At 29.9% G+C, this 27,277-nt stretch overlaps 1 protein-coding gene across 1 annotated transcript in view; it reads right to left on the bottom strand.

The window, feature by feature from the left end:
- LOC122503477 overlaps positions 1-26,770 on the bottom strand; it is a 65,188-nt gene extending 38,418 nt beyond the window's left edge. The window contains exons 1-2 of the mRNA XM_043614043.1: positions 26,564-26,770; positions 24,197-24,642 (exon numbers count right to left, since the gene is read on the bottom strand). Of these exons, the coding sequence (XP_043469978.1) occupies positions 24,197-24,642; positions 26,564-26,638 (521 nt within the window). The 5' untranslated portion in view covers positions 26,639-26,770. The remainder of the gene's footprint in view (positions 1-24,196; positions 24,643-26,563) is intronic.
- Positions 26,771-27,277: the final 507 nt, after the last annotated feature.

A 27,277-nucleotide genomic window follows, 5' to 3' on the forward strand; every position in this document is an offset into this window, starting at 1 on the left:
CTAAAAAAACGAAAAAAAATTTCAAAATACGTCTTTTTTAATAATTTTATTGTAGAAATGGGTTGTATTTATCTGAAAAAGTTAGCTAAGGATAGTTTTGCATTCATTTTCCAAAAAATAAAATATTTGAATTTTTTTGATTTTTCGAATTTTTTGAAAAAATGTCATAACTTTCGTTCAAGTTAATATTTTTTAATCGGATAAGGCTATGATTTTAAGTTACATTAATACCTAATAGACTGCCAAGTTTCGCATTATTCGGTTAAACCGTTTTCAATTGATGCGCGAACAAAGTTTTGCATACAGACAGACAGACAGACAGAAGGACAGACAGACAGACAGACAGATAGACAGACAGACAGACATTTTTTTTTTTACATTTTTCGAATTCTCATGTCTCAAGAAGAAAAAATATATAAGAATTTTCAAGATTGGAGCAATGTACAGACAGAAGTCTGGTTTTATTAATATAGATATATATATATACTAGCTGCGATACCCGTCTTCGACGGGTTATTAGTTATTGTTATTCCTAGTTATATATTAATAACTGCGATACCCGTCTTCGACGTGTTTCTTAGTATTTTTATAGTTTTCCATATTGAGTATTGATTGGTATTTAACCAACTACATTGAAAATAATTTTCTTGATGATTATTAATATTAATTAATGAAGAAGAAAACGAAATTTTAAGGAAAGAAAAATGATAATGTTTACAATTTTTAAAATCGCCCAAATGTAAAAACCATCATGGCTTAATAACGGCCCAGTACTGGCAAAGTTGTCACCTAGTCTTGGTCGATATTATTGGGACTACTCTTGTGGTGTTAATTTCGGTTTGACGTCGGCAGACGTTAACGGCCCAATATTCACTGCCATTACTTTCCCAGTATTGGCAAAATACAAAAACTAATATAAATTATTCCATTTTTTATTAATTAACTACGTCCCAATATTGGCAATTATATTTTGCCATCATTGCAGATACAAAATTTTTACTATTAATGTGCCATTACTGAGCCGATCAACGTCCCAATATTCTGAAACTGAAAATACCAACGTTCATTCGACGAAAATTTTTACTTTAGCTAATTGCTTATTTTAATATTAACACCCTTTTGAAAAAATTACAAAAGGATCACGGATTTCCCGAAATTCCTGGAAATTCAACTAAATTATTGTTTCCTCGCCTCGCAAGCATTTTTTTCTCTTAATAATCAGAATCCATTTAAAAAAATTGCAAGAGGATTCGAGGCGAGGAAAGTTGTGATTTTTATTTTTTTGTCACGGATTTTCCAAAAATCCGAGAATTCAGTTTTATCCAATACTTTCAATTACAACTTTCCATCATAAATAGAAAAGTTTAGCCTAATAGTCTGATAATAATGTGCCACTATTGGTCCGTGCTAAGTCCCGTTACCAGCAATGAGACGTTTTGAATGCCAGTATAGGTCCAGTAGTTTTTGCCAGTTTTCTGCAGACATTCACTGAAAAAATTACATTTTAATTTTAAGAAAATCTTAATATTAAAATCTTAATATTCTTATATTCCCCACTTAGATTATGTGGGAAATATTCTTACAATAAGAAGAAAATTAGTATTGTAAGAATATTTCCTACTTAATTTAAGTGGGGAATATTCTTGGCGCATATTTAAGAAGTTTTTCTTAAAATTAGAATGTAATTTTTTCAGTGCTGACGGGCCCGTTTTGCAGTCTTAGAATTTCGCATTTGGAGCTTATAAAAAACCATTTATTATCTTTTTTCCGAGAAGCACCACGTGGAGGTGACCACTATTGGTTGTTTTTGGCAAGTTTTTAAATCCCGTGCAGAAATTGCCCTAACAGGGCCCTGACCCCGCATGAAACCGGGAACCCGACCGGGCCCCGGCCTGGTAGCTAGTCCAATCGGGCTTTTCGTCATGGCGCTGGGCGGGTTCCCTGTTTCACCCCGGTCTGGACCCGGCCAGGCCCCTGTCAAAATTTCTACTCGGGATTATTCTCCAGGAGCTTTGTAAAACTAAAAAAAAATTCTTGTTAATTAAATTCGATAAAAAATATGAAACATTTTTATTTCAGTATTACTAAATTATCTTGGATCATAATTTGTAAAAACAAAAAACATCTTATTTAGAAGTAATAAGTAGGTAAAATCAAAAAAATTAGATATTAATATTTTCAATTTTTATGGGTAAAAATATTTAAACTTTTAAATTTTATATTTAAAATTCCTATTTTTTCTATTTTTATAATAAAATTGAAATTAAAATTACCAAGAAAACAAATTAATTAATTAATTAGAAAATATCAATACCAACTTAATGCAAGAATTAATTAATATTTAACCCTTTGAGTAGCAGTGATACATTTAATTTATATGAACATTTTTTTGTTAACTTCTGTATAACTTTCTTGATTTTAAAAACTGAATATTGAAACAATTTTTTTGGTCAAATGAGGCAAATTTCTTGCTTTAAATACTGGTCTTTAAATAAAAAAAGTTTAATAACTTTCCATAAAAAGCTTGTTTAAAAATCAAAAATCATCATTTTTGTAGAAAAAATTTGATCAGAAAAATCGAAAAAAATTTCAAAATACGTCTTTTTTTGAAATTTTAGTATAGAAATGGGTTGTATTTATCTAAAAAGTTAGTTAAGGATAGTTTTTCATCCATTTTATAAAAAATAAAAATTTTTCATTTTTTTGATTTTTCGAATTTTTTGAAAAAATGTCGTAACTTTCGTTTAAGTTAATATTTTTTAATCGGATAAGGCTATGATTTTAAGTTACGTTAATACCTAATAGACTGCCAAGTTTCACTTCAATCGGTTGAACCGTTTTCAAGTGATGCGCGAACAAAGTTTTGCATACAGACAGACAGACAGACAGAAGGACAGACAGACAGACAGACAGATAGACAGACAGACATTTTTTTTTTTACATTTTTCGAATTCTCATGTCTCAAGAAGAAAAAATATATAAGAATTTTCAAGATTGGAGCAATGTACAGACAGAAGTCTGGTTTTATTAATATAGATATATATATATATATATATATATATATATATATATATATATATATTAAATTTATTCTTTTCTTTTCTATAAAAAGTTTTTTTTTTATTCATAAAGTATTGTTAATTGAGCGATGAATATATTTTTTTAAAAATTTTTTTCTTTTCTTTTCTATAAAAAGTTTTTTTTTGTTTACATAAAGTATTGTTAATTGAGCGATGAATGGATGATTGATTGAGTTTTTGGATTATATAACTTTCTACTCAGCCATGTACTATGTATTGATCCTTAGAGGGCTCCTTAGCCCTAGAAACTTATGTTATTAAATAAATTAAATTAAAATTATGTGAAAGAGTCAATTTCAGTTGTGAGATGAATGTTCTATGAGCTCCATCACATACCATAGGTTTCAATATCAGTTATAATTAAATATAAAAATCTCCCTTCTCAAAGAACTTGCCAATCTCAACGACCGTCTCCCTCTCAGGATTAAGGGGACACCCAAGTCACCTAAAAACAATGCAAAAAGAGTCAACTTTCGGTACACTTTTCTCGAAAACTATTATTCCAATTGCGTTCGCCCTTTTTTTATTCGATTACAAATATAATCAATTATATGAATGAGAAGTAATACGACGTTATCTTCAATAGAAACTTTTTTATGAATATTTATACCCAAAGCAAAATAAAAATCCCATTTTCTCTGATTCATTGACTCATATCTCCGTTTGTACAACTCAAAACGATGTTAAACTTCTTATTCGTATTCTTGGAACCTTACTAAACAAAGTAAAAAAAAAATTACAAATCGGTTTAGTAGATTCGGAGAAAAGAGTACCGAAAGTTAAAGAATTGGAAAAAAACAATTTTTACAGGAGACACGAAAAAAGAAAAAATACTAAAAACTCATGGTATTCAGAATCATGTAATCAGATTTTTTCTACTCTTCAGAAAAGGTTTTAAAAAGTCTTGTTCTATTCCTAATTGAGTCTACTTTTAGAAACTCAAATTTAAAAAAATTGATTTTTTTGTCATTTTTCCACTTAGGTGTCCCCTTAAATATGAGTGGGTTCAAGTCGATGAGTTCAGGATTAAAATTAGTGTTGCCGCGATAATGGCGAGAGGCGAGACGAGACGAGAGAACTTTGACTCGAGACGAGACGAGACAGTATTTTTTTAATTATCGCTAAAACGATACAAGACGAGAGAGGTGTCACGAGAGACGAGAATTCTCGACGAGAATTACGAGAATTCTCGATGAGAATTTTTTTTAAATTGCAAAGTTTTATTCTGAAAATATATAGTTACGGTTAACATATATATATAAAATATGATAGATATATGTATACTAAAATCTTTTATTGTTTACGTTGCATTTAATAGTCTTTTTAAACAAAATATAAGAAATTATAAATATTTTATATAAATTATATTTTTTTTATACATAATATTTAGTAAATAAATTCTTTCTTAACTAAAAGTTGAAATTTAATTCATTTTTCAGTGTTTTTTTTAATGAGCAATATTTAACGGAAAAATAAATTTAAAAAAATTGTGAAAAAAATTTGGGTTTGGATCATAAATTCAGTTTCTTTGCTTATTTTTAAATATTATTGTGAAAATGGGTTCTATATTTAGCTAAAAAAGTTAGCAACTTTTATATTTATCTTTTTAAACATTATTTGATTTGAATCAAATAAGAAAGTATTCACTTGAACTTGAATGAAATAATTTTTATTTTACTGAAATAAATTATTTTTGAACCAATGAATTCAGAATTTGAAGCAAATAAAATTTATTTGATAATAAACAAAACAAGTAATCAGTTATTGGAGACAAAAACATTTTTTTAATGCAAAAAATAAAAAAATTTGCATTTTTGATTATTTGAAAATAAATTGTAACTATTATTCAGCTTAACATTTTTTATTCCAATATAGCTAAAATTTTAAACCAGACTAATACCTGAGAGACTACCAAGTCTCACCTTAATCGTCAAGTCATTTTTTCGTAATGTGCGAACAAAATTTTACAGACATATATATGTATATCTAAGATAAATATTAACATTAAAAAAAATTAACACGTCAAATTTTTTACAATACTATACTTCTATAAAGAAAGCTGAAAAAGACGAGAGAAAACTAGAATGTGTAGCATTCTCGACGCTCGAGACGAGACGAGACGATAATGTGTAGCATTCTCGACACTCGAGACGAGACGAGACGATAATATGTAATATTTTCGAAACACGAGACGAGACGATAATATGTAATATTTTCGAAACACGAGACGAGACGATAAATTGCCCTATAATAACGAGACAAGACGAGACAGTTAAAATTATCGCCTCGTCTCGTATCGCGGCAACACTAATTAAAATCAGCAAGCCTAACCGAAAGAAAGGAGAAAAAGGTCGGTCTTCCCGGTGAAAGCATCGGGCAAAAACACTATAAATGGATAAGGTCCTAAAATTCTGCTCCACATTCACAACCAGTGGGGAGGGACCAACCCATCCTAGCAAAGTGGGAGCCTATACGCAGATGCACAGTGGGCCAGAATCGACAAAAAGTGGCCAAAAGTCAATATGGCTGTAGAAGTTTAAAATTTTCTTTTTAAATCTTGATACTTCAAAGTATTTACATAAGAAATATGAAGAGCATTATGACTCTTAAACACAAATTATTACTTTCGAAACTTAAAAATTAAGAGCATTTTTGCAAAATCTGAACTATATAGAAGTGGCTATAGATTCTAATTCTTGAAAGTTGGTCTTAACCCTTTAACGCCTAAATGGACAAAATTTTGTCATGAAGTTTGAGGACTTATTTCGGTACTTAAAAATCAATAGAAAAATTCACGAATAATCATTTATGTTTTATTATGCGCTCTATCGAATGGCGTTAAAAAAAGTCAAAAAATTATAAAAAAAAGATATTAATGTTTTTTATAAAAAAAGTCCGATTTTTTTCCAATTTTTGTTTAATTTTCAATTTTTTCTACTATGAAATAGCGAAAAAATAATTCCAAATGTTACAAATAGCGTGACATAGATATATAACGTAAAAGATAGGACTATAGAGAAAATTAAAAATTAAAATGGCGGCTCAAAAATGGAGTTTGAAGTTCAATTTTTTTTCAAAATTTGATTCGAAAGTACGAAATTGTTAAAAGTGTTTAGATCAGCTTGAAATTTGTTACTTGGGGGTTTTAGAGGTCGCTGATCACGAATCTGCAGTCCAATTTTTAAAATTCAAAATGGCGGATCCAATACGGCCGCCAATTTTTCAAAAACTGATTAGATTAGCTTGAAATTTGTTACTCGGGGGTTTTAGGGGTCGCTAATCACAAATTAGGAGTCCAATTTTCAAAATTCGAAATGGCGGATCCAATATGGCGGACAATTTTTCTAAAAAATCATTAGATTCACTTGAAACTTGTTACTCGAGGGTTTTTGGGGTTGCTGATTTCGATTATAATGTCCAATTTTTAAAATTAAACATGGCCGCTTCAATATGATACACAAATATTTAATTGAAATTCGATAATCACGTTCTTTAGCCATTAAAATACTTAAAATATTTTTAATGTTTTCCAACTTTCACCACGTGGAGGTAAACGTGAACTGGAAAGTCTTTTGTTTATTTTTAAAATAAATTATGTCTTTTTTTAAAATATATTTTTTTCGATTTAATATATTGATAAGTTAAATTAATCGAATTAAAACTGTGAATAATGATTTTTGAAAGGTTTAATAAGAGCTGCAAGCTGGAGATAAAAAAAAATTGTTTTTTTCAATTTGACCTTGAAATAAGTAATGATTAAAATAAAACATATACATTTACATTTTTTGACCTTTAAATTCAAAAATTATAATAACAAATAAAAAGAAGAAAAATACATAAAAAATGAAAAAAGAAAAAAAACAAAAAATAGAAAAGTAAAAAAAATATAAAATTTAGAAATAAAAAAAAGACTTTCCAGTTCACGTTTACCTCCATGTGGTGAAAGTTGGAAAACATTAAAAATATTTTAAGTATTTTAATGGCTAAAGAACGTGATTATCGAATTTCAATTAAATATTTGTGTATCATATTGAAGCGGCCATGTTTAATTTTAAAAATTAGACATTACATTCGTAATCAGCGACACCAAAAACCCTCGAGTAACAAGTTTCAAGCGAATCTAATGATTTTTTAGAAAAATTGGCTGCCATATTGGTTCCGCCATTTCGAATTTTTAAAATTGGACTTCAGATTCGTGATTAGCGACCCCTAAAACCCCCGAGTAACAAATTTCAAGCTGATCTAAACATTTTTAACAATTTCGTACTTTCGAATCAAATTTTGAAAAAAAATTGAACTTCAAACAATTTAATTTTGTAACCGCCTTTTTAATTTTCTCTATAGTCCTATCTTCTAAGTTATATATCTATGTCACGTTATTTGTAACATTTGGAATTATTTTTCCGCTATTTCATAGTAAAAAAAATTGAAAATTAAACAAAAATTGGGAAAAAATCGGACTTTTTTATAAAAAACATTAGTAACTTTTTTGTTTATAAATTTTTGACTTTTTTAACGCCATTCGATAGAGCGCATATGAAAACATAAGAAATGATGATTCGTGAATTTTTCTATTGATTTTTAAGTACCGAAATAAGTCCTCAAACTTCATGCTAAAATTTTGTCCAGTTGGGCGTTAAAGGGTTAAGATAAGTTGCAACACATGAAGCAGTACTCTCAACTAGTAGTTCCCAATGGGAAATTTACAACTGGCGGAGTACTGCGCCAGCACTGTCAGTACTGGCAGCTACGCTGACAGACAGCACTAAGGAGACTGAACTAATGCTATGGAAGTGAAACCATTCGTCGCATTGAAACTATACGTAAGACTGAAAATTATGGTTTTCGCGCATGCGCACATGCAATATATTTGTCTCTGTCTTTCTCAGTAACTCAGATGCGACTGAGAAAATCATGATAAACTACAAGTTGAAAAGGTTATGTTTAATGTTTGTGAATGTTGTGCGTTTCAGGAAATATTATTAATAATAACTATTAGTAAATTGAAAAAAAATTAATTTAATAAATATATATGTGCATACAAAAATATATAATAAAGAGTGTATATTTTTCAGTGATAAGTAATATATTAATAATATAATGAAATATTTATAAATGTTTAGAATAAATTTTTTTGGTATATAACTACAAAGTGTTTTATTCTTTGTGGAAACAATTGAACAATTCCTATAAATAAATAATATTTACGAATTTGTAATTTACTTTAATTATATACTTAATAAATAAACAGCTTTAAATGTCACATAAAAGTTATCAATAAGTTAATTTATTCGTTTGTCGATCATTGTAATATGATGTTTTGCATCCTGGTATGCAACAAACCATAATTTTGAAATTTTATTTTAGGAATCATATGTCAAAACATAACCATAACCTATTGATATGTTTTTGTTCTCTCACTTGCTCATATTTTACGATATAAAAAGAGAGGGCAATATGCGCATGTACTGCGCATGCGCGCGGAGCATAAGTTTTGTCATTCTGCGAGTATAGTTCCCCTACAGAAAAAGGTTTCATTTTTGAGAGACTTCACACAGAGACGCATGCATATCCCCTAATCGCCAAGTCGTCGAATGATCAAATAGTCGAATGCCAAGTAATCGAATGGACAAAACGTCGAATGCTAAAAACATCGAATCGGCATTTAGTCGAATGCTTAAAACATCGAATTGTCAATACGTCGAATGTTTAAAACGTCGAATTATCAATTCGTCGAATGTTAAAAACATCGAATCGTCAATACGACGAATGTTCAAAACGTCGAATTATCAATTCGTCGAATGTTAAAAACATCGAATTGTCAATACGTCGAATGTTCAAAACGTCGAATGATAAAAACGTCGAATGCTAAAAACATCCAATCGTCATGTAGTCGAATGCTAAAAATATCGAATCTTCAGTTAATCGAATGCTAAAAACATCGAATTCTCAATTCGTCGAATGTTCAAAACGTCGAATGTTTAAAACTTCGAATGCTAAAAACGTCGAATGTTCAAAACGTCGAATGCTCAAAACGTCGAATCGTCATTTAGTCGAATTATAAAACCATCGAATAGTCCATTCGTCGAATGCTCAAATAGTCGAAACGCCATCTGTTCGAATTATCAAGTAGTAGAATGGTAAAGTTGTCGAATGTTCAAAACGTCGAATCGTCATTTAGTCGAATGCTAAAAACATCGAATCTTCATTTAATCGAATGGTAAAAACATCTAATTCTCAATTCGTCGAATGTTCAAAACGTCGAATTATCAATTCATCGAATGTTAAAAACATCGAAACGTCAACATGTCGAATTATCAATTTGTCGAATGCTCAAAAAATCGAATTTTTAATACGTCGAATGCTTAAATCATCGAATTTTCCATTCGTCGAATGTTCAAAACGTCGAATGATCAAAATGTCGAATGCTAAAAACATCGAATTCTCAAATCGTCGAATGCTCAAATAGTCGAAACGCCATCTGTTCGAAATGTCAAGTAGTAGAATGGTAAAGTAGTCGAATGGTAAAGTAGTCGAAATGCCATCTGTTCGAATTGCCAAGTAGTAGAATGGTAAAGTAGTCGAATGTTCAAAACGTCGAATGATAAAAACGTCGAATGCTCAGAACATCGAAGTGTTAATTCGTCGAATGCTCAAAACGTCGAATGATAAAAACGTCGAATGCTAAAATCATCGAATCGTCAAAAGTTCGAAAAAGTTCTTTGTCTTCAGTAGACATTAACTTAAAACAAAGAACTTTTTCGAACTTTTGACGATTCGATGATTTTAGCATTCGACGTTTTTATCATTCGACGTTTTAAGCATTCGACAAATTAACAGTTCGATGTTCTGAGCATTCGACGTTTTTATCATTCGACGTTTTGATAATTCGACTACTTTACCATTCTACTACTTGGCAATTCGAACAGATGGCGTTTCGACTACTTTACCATTCGACTACTTTACCATTCTACTACTTGACATTTCGAACAGATGGCGTTTCGACTATTTGAGCATTCGACGATTTGAGAATTCGATGTTTTTAGCATTCGACGTTTTGATCATTCGACGTTTTGAATATTCGACGAATGGAAAATTCGATGATTTAAGCATTCGACGTATTGACAATTCGATTTTTTGAGCATTCGACAAATTGATAATTCGACGTTTTAAACATTCGACATGTTGACGATTCGATGTTTTTAACATTCGATGAATTGATAATTCGACGTTTTGAACATTCGACGAATTGAGAATTCGATGTTTTTAGCATTCGATTAAATGAAGATTCGATGTTTTTAGCATTCGACTAAATGATGATTCGACGTTTTGAACATTCGACAACTTTACCATTCTACTACTTGATAATTCGAACAGATGGCGTTTCGACTATTTGAGCATTCGACGAATGGACTATTTGATGGTTTTACCATTCGACTACATGACGATTCGACGTTTTGAGCATTCGACGTTTTGAACATTCGACGTTTTTAGTATTCGACGTTTTAAACATTCGACGTTTTGAACATTCGACGAATTGAGAATTCGATGTTTTTAGCATTCGATTATCTGAAGATTCGATATTTTTAGCATTCGACTACATGACGATTCGATGTTTTTAGTATTCGACGTTTTTATCATTCGACGTTTTGAACATTCGACGTATTGACAATTCGATGTTTTTAACATTCGACGAATTGATAATTCGATGTTTTGAACATTCGTCGTATTGACGATTCGATGTTTTTAACATTCGACGAATTGATAATTCGACGTTTTGAACATTCGACGTATTGACAATTCGATGTTTTTAGCATTCGACTAAATGCCGATTCGATGTTTTTAGCATTCGACTTTTTGTCCATTCGATTACTTGGCATTCGACTGTTTAATCATTCGACGACTTGGCGATTAGGGGATATGCATGCGTCTCTTCACACAGTCAGTTCAGTCTCCTTAGTCTTACTCCCTGCAGCACTGGTATAACGCTGGGATGATAACGCTGTGTAACTCTAGCGAAGTGCTGCTTGCCAGTGCTGGCTGAGAATATTGCCGCAATAAATGCCGTATTGTTATTAATTAGTCGTAAATTAATAATTATAAATAATTTAACATCAAAATGGTAAATAATATTAATAAATAGTTATTATTCATAAAATATTTCTCTTCTTAAAGAAATTATATTAAAGATGGAGACTAACAATGGATATAGTAAATAAAGTACAAAAAAATTGTTTATAACATTTAAAAATTAAATAATAGACAATTACAGTAAGTGTGCATTAGATTTTCATATTTTAGTACCTAACGATTGGAATCTAGACATATCGCAAACCTATGAAAATAAACAATATTGCTGACGAGGGGAATCGAACCTACTACCTACGGACTTACAGACTAACGCTCTAACCACCATGCTAACGACACATGTGTACAGTAAAGTATTAATATCTCAATCATTCAGACTTACAATTGTTGAATCAAAGATGAGAAAAAAATGGGGATATGTTACAAATAATAAACTGAATTACAAAAAATTAAACTAAATTTTTAATAATAGACTTAAATAACTTTACTTATTGCATTTAACATTTTACAAGTGGTAATTTTGTAATAATTTTTTATTCATAGTAAGAAGTATAATAGTATTTTAATAAGAACCAAATTATTGTTGAGATTAAAGTTTAAATTTTGTTTATAATTTTAATTTGACTAAATAATTTATTAATTACAAAATTAGACAATTATGTTAAATTATTATTATTATGAAATTTAATAAAATTAAAAAATGAATAACTGAAAAGTAAAATATTTTAATTTTTTTCAATAAATTTATATTTATAAACATTCATAAACTTTTTTTATAATTTTTTTCAAGTCTATTTCAAAAAAGGAATGTTGGCAAAGAGCGTCGTGAAGAATTTTTCTATACTCAGCCAGCACTTGCCGCCGTGGCTTGTCCAAGCTTTGGCGAAACAAAAATTCTGTACTGCGCCAGCACTAATTGTCGAGGCTCGGCTAGACTACGGCCGAACAATCGTCTGAGTACTAAGCCAGTGGTGAACAATGGTACAACACTGGCATTTCCCATTGGGTTGTCTTAAAAAAAGAAAAACAAATTTCACCAGGTATAATTGTTAAATGTTACTAATTGAAACAAAACTCAAAGTTATAATTGTACTGAACAATTTAAGCGGGAATATTGGAGTCCGCTGAATTACACAAGTACACTCACAGAAATGGTCTATTGAATATAAAACTAATTTCCTTTTAAAACACGTCCTTTAATGTTTAGCAGAAATAGTTTTATTGTAAAAGGAATTTTTTAAATATAAAAATGTTAGAAATTTATATAGAAAAAGAAAAAAGTTTAAATAGTAAAAGATTTCATTTGTTTTTGAAAGGAAATCCTTTTATCCCAAAATGATTGTCATTTCATGTGATTTGACATTTGTGTATTAAACGCTTCACTATAATTCGGGAGAAATGGACAATTTAAAGCAATTTGGTGTGAAAGAATGTGATTTGGATATATTAATCGGTAAGTCTATTATTAATTTTTATATACTGAAAAAAAATTGTCAGTTTGTAAATATTGAAAAATAAAAAATTTTAAGGACTAATTACATAATTATCAAACTGCATATTTTGCCATCGTTCATTTATATTATAACTATGTAGGGGAGGATGGGGCAAGGATAGTTAGGTAAGACCTTTTCGGATCTAGCAGACAAACTTGATTATGTATCTGGAAATGAAAAGTATTTTTGGAAAGCCTGGTTATTTGGCTATAATTTTGCTGTACATTATTTTACTGTAGACTCAAATTCCTACGAGATACGAATGAAAAAGTAAACAAAAATTTTTAACTATCCTTGCCCCAGTACCGGGGCAAGGATAGTTAAAAGAATTCGAATGCTAAAAATGTTATAGAAAATCAGTAAATTTTTGTTTTCTTCATTTTACTGGATTTAGACTATTCAATATTGATATCCCAAGTATTAAAAATATGTATGGAACATTTTCTGAATTGCAATTATTGTATTAAAATTCATCTGAACTAGAATCAGAGGTTTAACCAATTTTTTTCAGACGACCACGAATTTCTTGGTCATAAGCTTCGTTTTCCGTATATAATTACGCACCATTATGTATATCAACCCAAAGAGAACAATTAAACACTTTTTTAAAATTTGCAATGGTATTAACATGATTTTACCGTGCCGTATTATCTCTAACTATACTTGCCCCGTGAGCCCATATTTCTGTTTTTTCTAAATTTTAAGAAATGACGTGAATTAATTTGAAAATAAATACGATATTCGTGTTCAGCAGGAAATTCCACTCCGGAAAACACTTACGTAAATAAATATTCTGAAACTCTAATGTAGAAAACAATATGATAAACATTACGTTGACATTTTAGCAAAACAGACTTTTTTCAAAAATAATCTCCCAACTTCGCAAATGGTGACAGATTGACTTGCAATTTTTACAATCATCTTTTGGTGTTAAAACGCGAATATACTATGAATTACGCGATTTTTGAGCAAGCCGTCTAAGCATAACAACAACTAACTATCCTTGCCCCTTAACTATCCTTGCCCCATCCTCCCCTATACTTTTATATTATTTATTATAGAAAATGGTATTACCCTTGATATTTTAAAACTAATGAGTGACGATGATTTCAAAACATATAACCTAAATCTTAGTATCGGTTCCAAAATTCTCATTCGGAAATTTTTTAAAATTGAAGAAGGAAAAGAAAGTCTTATTAATCCATTAAATTTTGAAAATGCACTGGTTGGTAATTTATATTTACAATAATTATTTATTTATAAAATATTATTGTGTAATTTCATGACATATTAATATAATAAAAAAATAAAAAGTTTTAATAAATAAATGTAAATAAAATTATTAATAAATTATAATTAATTTTAAATAATTATAATATCATTTTTTTTAAATGATAGATTTTCCCTTTTGACGATAAATCTGTTGATAATAATGATCTTGAAGATCCTTCATTAAGCCAACAACAGGAAATATCAAATTTAAATTCGAAAAGAAAATTAAACGTTGATTCTGACGAAGTGACAAATAAAATAAGAAGTTTTTCTAATCCTTCCAGTAGCTCTAATATAGAACCGTTAAACAAAAAAACTACCTGCGCTTCAGAAAATCAAAAACTTTTAATTTCAAATGATGAAATCTTTATCGAAAAGGAATCAATTTTGATTTCATCGTCACTTTATCTATCCGATAATTCTCTAAATAAAGAAGTAATTCTTTTTTAATACTGTAACATGTATTAATTTTCAATTAAAAATATGATACAAGTCATTTTCCCTAAGCTGAATGAAAATTCTGATATATTTCCTAAAACTCTTTTAGTTAGTTCAAGTCCTTTTGCTTGAAAATTTGGAGGGACAAGCTGCGTTAGCGAAATATAAGAATTGTTCGATGCTTGATGACAAGGACAGATCAACAATAGTTTCAATATTAATAAATCGGTGCAAAGTTGGAGAGATAAAGAAGCCGCTCCAATTTTTCGATAGATTATCTGATTTTATCGTGGAAATTTTCCCAACTGAATTAAAGGACATCTATATTATTAAACCGTTGTCAGATGGAAATAATTCTAAAAATGCAAAAGGTATACTGTCAAAAATATGTTTAAATTAATATGGTTATAAGGATCAAATTTACAATCATTTTGTGATTAAAATTTTCAGGTAAACTAGCAGATAAGTGGAGAAACGTATTGTTTCGTCTTCGTTCGGTCGGAATCCAAGAAAAAAAATCACCTGAATTGCCGGTTCAAAGTACACATATTTACATACTGCCAGAAGAATCTGCATCCGGTCACATTAATTGGCTGAAGACACATAGAAAATGGGAAGAAGTGCAACCACATTGGGAAACTACGACTGAATATCGTCGTCAAAGAATCAAAGATTTAAGTCTTGAGGACCTTTTCACTGAATGGCCTGTTTTGAAGTCGGATTTAACGCCTCGACTGGTACTCAGTTCAATACATTTTTTCATTTGATTTAAAATTATATTTTTTATCTGAAATTACAATTTTTAATTAAATATAAAATATAAATAAAATTAATATTAATATCATAATAAATTAATTCAATAAATGTAATATAATATAATAAAATTATTTTTCCTAACTAACTAAATTAACTAACTTACTAACTAACAAAACTAACTAAACTAACAAGCTAAAGAAACTAAGGAACTAACTAACTAACTGAACTAACTAATCTGACTAAATAACTTACTAACTAAACTAATTAAACTAACGAGCTAAGTAACTAAATTAGCTAACTAACAAACTAACCAAATTAACTAAACTAACTAGCTAAAGAAACTAACGAACGAACTAACTAAATTAACTAACTAACTAACTGACTAACTAAACTAATTAAACTAACAAACTAAAGAAACTTACGAACTAAGTAACTCAATTAAATTACTAATTTACTAACTAACTAAATTAACTTACAAACAAACTAAATTAACTAAACGAACTAAACTGAGAAAATAACTGAGTAAACTAAGTAACTAACTAATAAATTAACTAACAAAACTGACTAAACTAACTAATCTGACTAATTAACTAACTAACTAATTAACAAAATAAAGTATCTAAATTAACTAACTAAACTAACTATCTAAATAACTAACTTATTTGTACAAATTTTGAAAATACATTTATCGACCACTGTATTTTTTAATTATAAATCTTATGAAAATATAAAATGTTATTAAAAATGAAATTGTTAGTTACAATTATAAAAACATCCTACATGCATTTCCTCGCAAGGCTGCACTCGAGCAGCAAACTTCCCTCTCGTAAAATCACTCACTTTCACCACTAGTTGTACAATGTACTATTAAAGAAATAAATATAATAAAAATGTAAATGATACCTGTAGAAATAATTCAATTTATCGATATTACAGATTTTTCTCGATTTTGATAAATTATATCCTGGCAGAGAATTACGAACGACAAACCACTGGAATAAACTTTTCTTTGATTTATATGAACTTAAGAAGAAAAACATCACAAAACCAGAAGGGAAGAATTTGTGTCAAATATATGAATCGTCTCTTCCTGTGAGTCAAAGTCAAGTAGAAGTAAATCAAGTCGAAGCTGTTGTAGATGAAGCAAGTATCCCGAAGAATCCTGCAGGGACTAAAATTGATTTAGATGTCTTAAGAATACTGTTGCTGCCCTTTTTATTATCCTCGAAAACTAAAGTTAAGACAAACGGCGTTAATATCAATCCGACTATTGCAGAAGTGCAGAATGGTCTGATTGTATGTGCCAAATCTAGACACACCTTAATCTCAGATATTGAAAAAAGACAACAACGCTACAAAGAGAACAAATCTCATTGTCAGCCAGGTTTAGCTATCGTATCGATAGATTTACTTACCATTGAGTATATCTTCGTTTCTTTGGACGACCAGTTGTGGTCATTTTCATCTACAATCCACGCTCTAGACTTTCTCTTTCAATTATATTTTGTCTTAAATATCGAATTCCCGCCAGATTGTTATCACATATGGCTTTTCTTACAAAAAATGTTGTACGACATTCATCTTCCAAAAGTTGACAAAAAAATACCTGCTATTACCCGTTCAATTAACGATCTGATTGCCTTTCGATCAATTCAACGTTAAGTCAAATTAATCGTATTTTGCTAATTTATGACGCAAATCATGTTCAAATGCAGTGAATGTAGTTATTCTTTTTCATCTACATTGCAATTAATTTTACACTACGAACATGAACATAATTATTCACAAACGAGTCCTTACACTTGTGGTAACGTTAATTGTCAAAGAATTCTTGTTGGCAAACAATTGTTTACGAAACATTTGAATTCCTGTTCCAAAACTAATATAGAATCTTCATCAACTTTTTCAAGTAAACAATCAAACTTTACTTCTACTTCTACCTACGAAATTCATGATAATTTCGATTTTAGGAAAAATGATTTCGTCAAATTTTGCAATTAAAGAAACAAATATTTCTTCTACTTCTACTTATAAAATTCTTGGTAATTACAATACTATTGAAAATGACTCTGTAAATTTAAATTTAGCGAATGAATCTTCAGTATCACTGTCTTTAAATAATACTGAAAAGTCGCAGGTTGTAAAAGAAAATTTTTTAGCGAATATTGAAGATGCAACAAATGGATTTGTACAAATATTTCAAGGTTCAAAGTCACTTCCACATTCTGTTGTTCAGAAAGTAGTTGAAGAATGTGATTCTTTTTTAAATAATGGTTTGTTTGAATCATTTGAAAATGCTGTATTTTCAGTGGCCGATTGTGATGATCTGAAACTAAAGGAAATTAAAAAACTAATTTCTTACTTTTTCTGAATGCTTTACAGATTTAAATTCTCATTATTTGCGAAAAAAACATCTTATAGAAACAAAATGTTATATTGCACCCCAAAGTCTCCAGTTAAATGAAAAAAATGCATTATTAGGTTTAGAACCTGTAGCTCAGTATATTCCAATGACACCTGTGTTAAAAAAGTTCTTAGAGACGGGAAATAATTTCAAATTACTTGATACTTTCATGTCTGAAGTAAAACAAGATGATCCTCGAAACCTCAGACATCTTTGTCAAGGTAATTTATGGAAAAATATTTTGAGAAGATTTCCTAATAAGTATGTAGTGCCACTTGTAATATATTTTGATGACTTCACTGTTGGCAATTCATTAGGCCCTCACTCCTCTAAAAATAAAATAGGTGTTGTATATTACAATATTCCTGCATTTCCTCCTGAATTCGCAACAAAATTAGATAATATTTTCATAGCACAAATATTCAAATCTTCTGATAGGGTAGATTACGGTAATGAAATTATGTTTAAAGTACTGTTGGACGAATTGGATAGTCTTAAAAAATACGGAATTCCTATTGAAATTGACAAAAGCATCATTCGAATACATTTTGCTATGTTTATATTAGCAGGGGATAATTTAGGGGTACACGAAATGCTAGGATTTACTAAAAGTTTCATCGCAACGTTCCCTTGTATAATTTGTAAAGCTGATATTGATTCTATTCGTGAAGGCAAAGCACTAGATTCAAAATTACTAAGAAATCCTACAAATTATGAAGAAGATCTCATGATTGGAAATATGTCCAAAATTAGAGAGCTACAATGCAGTAGAAAATTTTTCAAGTGACTTAATGCACGATTTTTACTTAGGATTTCTTCGCTACGATATGGCTTTGATTATAATAGAGTTAATGGCGCGCACTAAAACTTCATTAAATGATATCAATTCGAGAATTTTAATTTTCGATTATGGCATTCATTCAAAAGATAAGCCACCAGCAATTAGTCCAACGCATTTGAAGCAAAATTGTATTATTTACTACGCGTCTCAAATGATAACTTTTGTGAAGTATTTCACTTTCCTTTTTGGTGATTTAATACAGAAAGAAGAACCAGTGTGGACTCTATTCTTAACACTACGTCAAATTGTAGACATTTTGATGTGTAAAAGTTTGCAAATTGAAGTTGTAAACTTATTGAAATGTCTTTTATCAAATTATTTCTCGTTACGCAAGGAATTATTTCCGGAGGAGAAACTAAAACCAAAACATCATTATATTTTACATTATCCAGATTTAATTCTTCTATTGGGACCTATCATTCTTTTATGGTGTATGCCTTTTGAAGCTAAACATCAACAACTTCTTTCGTATTCAAGAAATAATAAAAATTTTAAGAACCTTCCATATTCTCTTGCTGAAAAACACCAATTGACATTAGCTATCCATTTTAAAGAAATAGATTCAGAATGCAAAAAAATAACTGCAGGTCTTAGTCGGGAAATGGGAATTGAATTTTTAAACTATTATCATTTTTTTGTCACCTTCTTCCGCTTACTGAAACTTCAAAAATTGTTCTAGAAACAAATTGGATTCAAATAAATAATAAAAAGTACAAATTAGGACAGTTTCTAAGTGACACAAATCAAGACGAATTTGAGCCTACGTTTCTTGAAATACTAAATAATTTTTGTACAAAAAATGATGAAAAATTCCACTTTGTTGTAAAATCATGGACAGCAATTGGTTTTAATGAATTCGTACATGCGTATCAAGTTGAAGCCACAAAAAATTGGCAGATATTAGAAGTTTTCCCATCATCTAATTTTGATTTGTTTGAAAAACACGTTTCCGCATCAGATGGAAAATTTTATATCATGTGTTATTATTAACTATTTATAATTAAATTGTTTACGTTTTAAATAAAACATTTATTTTTAAGTAAGAAATTGTAAAATGTTTGAATTAATATCACCTTCTTCGTTTACATTGTATTAAAAAGGAGAGCAATAAATTTTTAAAAATAATAATTAGTTTTTTAATAATGTATTTAATATTTAATATTCAAAATTGTTCCATCAATATTATTCTATACGTTCAAATTTGAAAAAAAATAATTTTTGAATTTTTATAATTTAAAAAATTGAGAATTTGAAAATTTATAAATTTTTAGAAATAAAAAAAATTAAAAAATAATTTATTAAACTTAAATAATATAATTAAAATTAAATAAAATAATTCAACTTTAAATTTTATTTTAAATATTTTATAAATTTTGGAACAAATTAATTAAATTATTATAAATTAATTAATTTATTACTAACAATGCGAATAAATAAAACTATAATTAGAAGCTTTCCTTTTAATAGTAAAAAAATCTTTTAATAATTAAAGGATACATTTTAAAGGAATTTCCTTTTAATAGAAAAGGAAATCCTCTTACATATATATTAAAAGGAAAATCCGCTTAAGATAAAAGGATTCCTTTTTATTTAAATAGACTGTTTTGTGAGTGTAGCACGAGGTATAAGAAAAGTTACATAAGACGAGCCGTACAAGAGTTGGCGCCGGAATCCTATAGGGATTTCAAAATGTCAATGTTCTCTAAAATGTGAAAGTTTTACCCCCCCTCCCTACTTTCTACAATTTTCTTTTAAATATTTTAATATTTTGGGAATTTGTTACTCTTATATAGGAGAACAAATTACGAAAATACCAACCCAGTAAAAAAAATGTATTCATAATAGAGAAAAAGTATTGGTGGAGACGTTCGGTGAATGCGTTTTCGCGACAAAACCGTATTGGTGGGTTACGGTGAATACATTTTGCTAACCGTGAATACATTTTTTTTAAACTTTCGATTTAAAGATTCCTAAGCAAAGTTGAGAATATTTATAAAGAGCGTAAGTGACCTGAAGTATAAAAATGACGATTGCGAGAAGGAAATAAGAAATTTTGAGAAAGAACGAAAAATTAAATGTGACAAACCTACAACGTATGATGATGAAAAGGAACATTGACGATACCGACAGAAACTTGAGAAATCCGCTTGTTGGCCAAAAGACTAAATTGCCATTTCGCTAAATTAAAATTTTACACAGTAAGAGGTTAGGTTCGAAACACTCAGTCGGTAAAACAGTTTTGCTGTGCGTGGTTTAGCAAAATGGCAATTTAGCCTTTTGGCCACTAAGCATCCAAGTAAATGTATGTGAAACAGTAAGTTCCGTCGGTAACGTCAAAGTTCCTTTTAATCATCATACGTTGTAGGCACAGAAAAGCATATGGTAATTGATAAACATTTGACAATCTGTTTGTCACATTTAATTATTCGTTTTTTCTCAAAATTTCTTATTTCCTTCTCGCAATCGTCATTTTTATACTTCAGGTCACTTACGCTCTTTATAAATATTCTCAACTTTGCTTAGGAATCTTTAAATCGAAATTTAAAAAAAAAGTATTTACGCGGTAAGCAAAATGTATTCACCGTAACCCACCAATACGGTTTTGTCGCGAAAACGCATTCACCGAACGTCTCCACCAATACTTTTTCTCTATTCTGAATACTTTTTTTTTACTGCGAAATCAATCCCACAACTTTTTTTTTTAAGGTGGTCCACTTCAGAAATTTCGCCCCATATACATACATGATTTTTTAAAGAAGACCTATTGTTATAAAAATATTATAAAACAATTAGCCTGCATATATACTCGTTCCAGCCCATGGGCACAAAAACGTAGATATCAAAAAAGTAACTATTGGGATCCTGGCATGGGGTCCAATAATAATTTTTGAGGTTAAAAATGTTTTTAAAAAAATTTTTTTTAAACAATTTGTTATAAAGAAATGAAGATAAACTGATTTTTATAAAATCATGTAATATATTTTCTCGTAGTAGTTTTTCGCGTAGAATCGGATGGCGCTATCAGTTTTTTATAAAAATCAATTTTTCTTAATTTGTTCATAACAAAATTTAATATTTTAAATTTATTTATATCAAAAAAAAATTTTTTTAAACAAAATTTGTAACGTCAAAAATTATTATTAGTCCCCATGCCAGGTCCTAGTAGTTACTCTTTTGATATCTGCGTTTCTGTGCTCATGGCCTGGAACGAGTATATATGCAGGTTAATTGTTTGTAACATTTTTATAACAATAGGTCTTTTTTACAAAATTACACTACCGTCCACGAGTATCAAGACGATTACTCGCGACTCTATGAAAAAACATGCCATCACTTTTTCAATCATATCTCGTAAATAAAAGGAGATACAAAAAAAACATAAATACGGTTAGAAAGCTAATTAAATTTTGCGTAAAATAAGCCGTCTTTGAAGTCATTTCGTTAACTATTTGTTGAGTTGTAGAGTGAGAAAGAAGTAAAAAAATTTATCAAATTTTCTCATTTTTGTCTCTTGACTTCAACTTTTTCTAAAATCTAAAAAAATTTAGATAAAATTTTTCTAAATACACAGAAATCTTCGTTAGAATTTCAGCTTTAATATAAGCCATCAAAAATTAAAAAAGGTTAATCCGTCTTTGATATACCTATCATTAAAAATGTGAAGCCGTGTTTGGACGATTGGTGCATTGGAATTTAACTGTGACGAATCGATTAAGACTTCGCGCGGTAGCGAATGAGTGAGAAAGCAGGAACGAATTCATGCGGGGGAGCGATGAACTTTCGAGTTTCTTTATATTTCTCGTGAAACATCATTATTTATTATTCCCAGCATAAATCCGTCCCTGTTTTCTATGCCACTCGCAGCCACGCGAAGCTAAAATCGAGTCGTCACAGTTAAATTAATGCACCAATCGTCGACACACGGCTTCACATTTTTAATGATATATCAAAGACGGATTAACCTTTTATAATTTTTGAAGGCTCATATTAAAGCTGAAATTCTAACGAAGATTTCTGTGTTTTTAGAAAAATTTTATCTACATTTTTCTAGATTTTTGAAAAAGTTGAAGTCAAGAGACAAGAATGAGAAAATTTGATAATTTTTTTTATTTCTTTCTCACTCTACAACTCAACAAATAGTTAACAAAATGACTTCAAAGATGGCTTATTTTACGCAAAATTTAATCAGCTTTCTAACCGTATTTATGTTTTTTTGTATCTCCTTTTATTTACGAGATATGATTGAAAAAACATAGAGTCGCGTGTAATCGTTCTGATACTCGTGGACGGTAGTGTATGTAATATATGTTCTCGTAGTAGTTTTTCTCGTAAAATCGAATGGTGCTATTACTTTTTTATAAAAATGAATTTTTCTTAATTTGTTTATAACAAATTGTTTAAAAAAAATTAGTAACGTCAAAAATTATTATTAGACCCCATGCCAGGATCCCAACAGTCACTTTTTCGATATCTGCGTTTCTGTGCCTATAGGCATTCATGGGTTAATGACAAAAATATGCTTTTTGTAGAATCAAAAGACGAATTATGAAAAAATACTCGAAAAATTTTTGCCTGAAAAAACCTGGAAAAAAGTTTTTGAAATTTTGAAAATTTTTTTAATAGGGTATTACAGAGGTACCATTTTATAAAATTGACAAAAATATCTCTAAAAGTGTCTACTTTAACATATAATTTTTCTAGATTTTTAAATTAAGTGGGTGTGAAGTAGAAATTTGGTTACTTTGGGGTAATAGAACAATTTTGTCTTAGTTTTTTGTACAATAAATATGATGTTTTAAACATGTCTAAGGTAGTAAAAGTTATTGCATTGAGAATGGTTTACATTATCCAAGTGTTGGTTTCGAACTCATCACGTCAACTAATATCGAAAATCTAGATAACGACCAGAGATTCCATTACCTGTTCTAATCGTTATCCTTTTAAAAGTAAGATATTATTTTACTCATTAGAACATTGTCAACTCTTCTTTCCTGGTTAAATTTCAAACAAATATTCTCTTACAAAAATTTTTTTGAACATTTCAAAATGAAACTTTTATGAATTTAAAAAGAATTTAAAAAATTTTGTTGTAATATTTTTACTTGTCTTTTCCGCATATCTAAGGCTCATTAAAATCCATCCAGTAGTTTTTGGATCTCGAAATCAACCCCTGGTAAAAATTTCGGACTAATTCCGGATTAAATACGTCGGAACTGGTGTACCTCAAGGATCGGTATTGGGGCCTCTTTTGTTTATACTTTTTACGAACGATCTGGGGAGTGTTCTCAAGTATTCTAAGCATATGTTTTTTGTTGATGACCTGACAATAAACCGCACTATTTCGGATAAATTCTGGATTCACTAGTTAAAATTAACTGATTAATTTCGGACTTCATCGGACCAACTCCGGTTTCACTAGTTGTTCACTAACCGTATAGAGTTCGGATTTTTCCGGATTAATTTCGGGTGACAAATACCTGACCATAAACCGCATTGTTTCGGACAAATTTCGGATTAGTACGAAATCTGTCCGGTTTTTTAACCAGGGAAACGATTCGTTCCCTCTCAACATAACCTCCAACTATACTGTGTTTGCGCAACAACTTTATACTTGTTGGAAATCACAGACGTGATTTCTATAAAAACTTAGCATTTACACAATTTTCGTAGATAGTGTAAGTTGTGTCAGTAGTTCAGGAAATGGTGCCAATTGAAGCTTGTGGTTGTTCGATAACAAAAACTACTTAACTTTAAAATGGTCTCGACTATTTATTTTGTAAAGTCATTTCAATGCAACCTAAATTAATAATTAAAAATATAATACCTTATTAAATTTGTGTGAGAAAGAGGGATATGCGTCTGTTGATCAAGTCCATAAATTAAAATTTGGATCATAATATTCCTAGTTCCTTTATTTTTAGCTTTTTTTATATTTGAATTTATATTAAAGTTGTTTATGACTCCTGCTCCGATATACCCTATAATGCAAGTTGTAAGGTTCTTCTGTATTTCAGCAACAATATGTTCAACGTCTTCAATAACAGCATCAGTTACATACAGCGCTACCATATTATCAGATTTGAGTGATTTGAGTGATATATTTAAAAATGAGGAATGAACACCATCGGAAGCAATAACTGTAACATATTCTGTCATTTTTGCATTAAGATTAATGTAAAGACTTCCTATGTTTGGATGAACATAAAATGCCACGTTTTCTTTAACACTGTAAGTAATGATTGCATTTTCTGCTTCATCCGAATCTGTTGCCTATAAAAAAATTCATGCATGCATTATTAAATAATATTAAAAATATTTAAATTAACAATCTTATGAGAACTGTTAGTGAAGGTCAGAGTGAATATTATATGTGACGCTACACAGTGAAAGGGATCTATCTTTCAAAAAATTATAGGTTATGGTTATAATTCTTGATAGGATAATATATATGAAGTAGATTATTTTTAATGTAAACTAATGATTTGTTTATGAAACAGATATATGCACGTAAAATTCAAGCAAAAAATTATCAATCAAAAAATCTGTCAATTTTGCACTTGCAAGTAGCATCATGTCAACTGACGAACTTTGGGTAGGTCATGTCATAAGGGTGCAACTGTTGTAACCACAAAGTACTTAGGAGCTGCAACAGTTGTATGAAGAAAACAAATTCTAGTCTACGAAAAAATCAGTCTTTTTTAGGACTAAAAGAATTAAAATACGTTCTAAACACGCGATTTCAAGATGTAACATTGGGGTCTCTTCTCTTTTGTGAGGTGAGATCGTGTCACTACAGGGGTGAGGTATGGGATTCAGTGGCTCGTATTATAAGGAGCAAATTGAGTGCAGGCAACTGTCGCGATGGTGTGCTACCATCTCGTGCAAATAAGAAAATTAGTACATTGCACAACACGTGTGGTGCACTATCTGAATTAGAATATTGCGCTATTTCATGAGTTTACCCCTCGCTAAAAAAGTATTGGGAGGTACAGGATCCCGTATTGCGAGTGCCATCTTGCCAATACAAAATTCGCAAAATACAGCATTGTGTGTCGTAGTGAATACGGAAATCAAAGAGTCCCAATGCGGTGCAAGTTTTAAGCTTTTAAAAAAAAGAAAATACGTGACAGGAGTAAATACTTACTGTCAGTGGAGAAAAATACAGAATCTACTGCATTTCGCCACTAAAGGGCATAAGCAAGTAGAGCGAACACAGTGATGGCCCAGCTGTCATATGATTTGCATTACATTACTTTCCAATTTTTCATTTTATAACCGCATTTCTGCATGAATTTAAACAATATTTTTTATTATTGTAATTTAGAAGATGTTTACCAATTGTACGTTGGCAGATTTGTAAAAAGTGTCTGTGTTTGGCAATAAATATGTTAGTAAATGTTTGATTACCTATTCCATGTTATTTAAACTAGTTAGTGTTGCATTTGTTGCGTCGCATTGAAACCAGCCTACGCCGCATTGGACTCATATTTGACAGTTAATCTTTATTTCCTTAAAGTTTAATTTTTACACTCACTATTATTATTTTCTCGTTCCTTTCACTCGCATTTTTCTACACTGGCACTAATTGTTTACTTCTGTCACGTATTTTCTTCTTTTTAAAGCTTAAATCTTGCAACGCATTGGAACCCCTTGATTACCGTATTCACCACGACACCCAATGCAGTATTTCTCGAATTCCGTATTGGCAATGTGGCAGTCGCAATACGGAATCCCGTACCTCCCATTACTTTCTTTACAGGGAAAATCATAAAAAGGCGTTGATAATAAAAAGCATACTTAATAGAAAAGATCGTTGAGAAAAGTGTATACATTTTGGATAACAGAACCACTGTGAAACAGACGTCACTAGTTCAACGCTCGCGATGGTTTCGGGGGGTGACACCCCCTGAATTAAAAAGAATCAACTAAAAAGAATTATACTCAATCTTGACATTTCAAATAACATGTTTTAAAATGAACTATAAAACTATAAAATAGTTTTTATTTATTTATTTTATAGTAAAATATGAAAATAGTAAGGCACGGTATAAGTAGATGTTTGGTTGTATTTAAATACTGATATATTAGCTCTTATTGAAACTAGTTAGACTCAATTTTGAAGTTATGTTTGCCTTTTCTTCAATGAAGTTGGCCTTGAATGACCTGAAACGTATGTTAAAATTTACTTAACCCCTTGACAGCCCATGGCCCATATATGACTACGAAAAGTCGTGCCACCTCTGCGTCTGTGGCCACATATGGCCATCTAAAAAAAAAATACAAAACATAATTCGATTTGAGTAGCGAAGTATATACTAAGTTTTTGGAGTCGCTGAATCCGAATTTGAAGTCAGATTTAAAAAATTCAAAATGGCGGATCCAAAATGGCGACTACAAAAATTTAAATAATTCAGATTTGCTTGAAACTCGTTACTTGGGGGATTTTCGGGGTCGCTGATTACGAATATGATATCAGATTTTCAAAATTCAAAATGTCAGATCTAATATGATGGCCCAATATGGCGGATAATTTCAATATTTATGCTATTCGATCGAAATTTGTTTCTCGGGGGTTTTTGGGGTCGCTGAATTCGAATTTGATGTTCGTTTTTCAAAATTCAAAATGGCGGATCCAATATGGCGGATAATTTCAAAATTATTGCTATTCGATCAAAATTTGTTTTTGGGGTAGCTGAATTCGAATTTGATGTTCGTTGTTCTAAATGCTAAATTGCGGATTCAATATGGCGAACAAATTTATTGCATGTTAACGAATTTTTATCAAAAATGTTTACTTAACCTTTTTAGGTTTTTTTTGTTTTATTCAAAAATTCACAAGAATAAATATTTTTAGACAAATTCATTAACTTTTAAAAAAGTAGGTCGCCCATATTGGATACGCATA

This window comes from Leptopilina heterotoma, unplaced genomic scaffold, assembly GCF_015476425.1.
Source record: "Leptopilina heterotoma isolate Lh14 unplaced genomic scaffold, ASM1547642v1 Lhet_1092, whole genome shotgun sequence".
Lineage (NCBI taxonomy): Eukaryota > Metazoa > Arthropoda > Insecta > Hymenoptera > Figitidae > Leptopilina > Leptopilina heterotoma.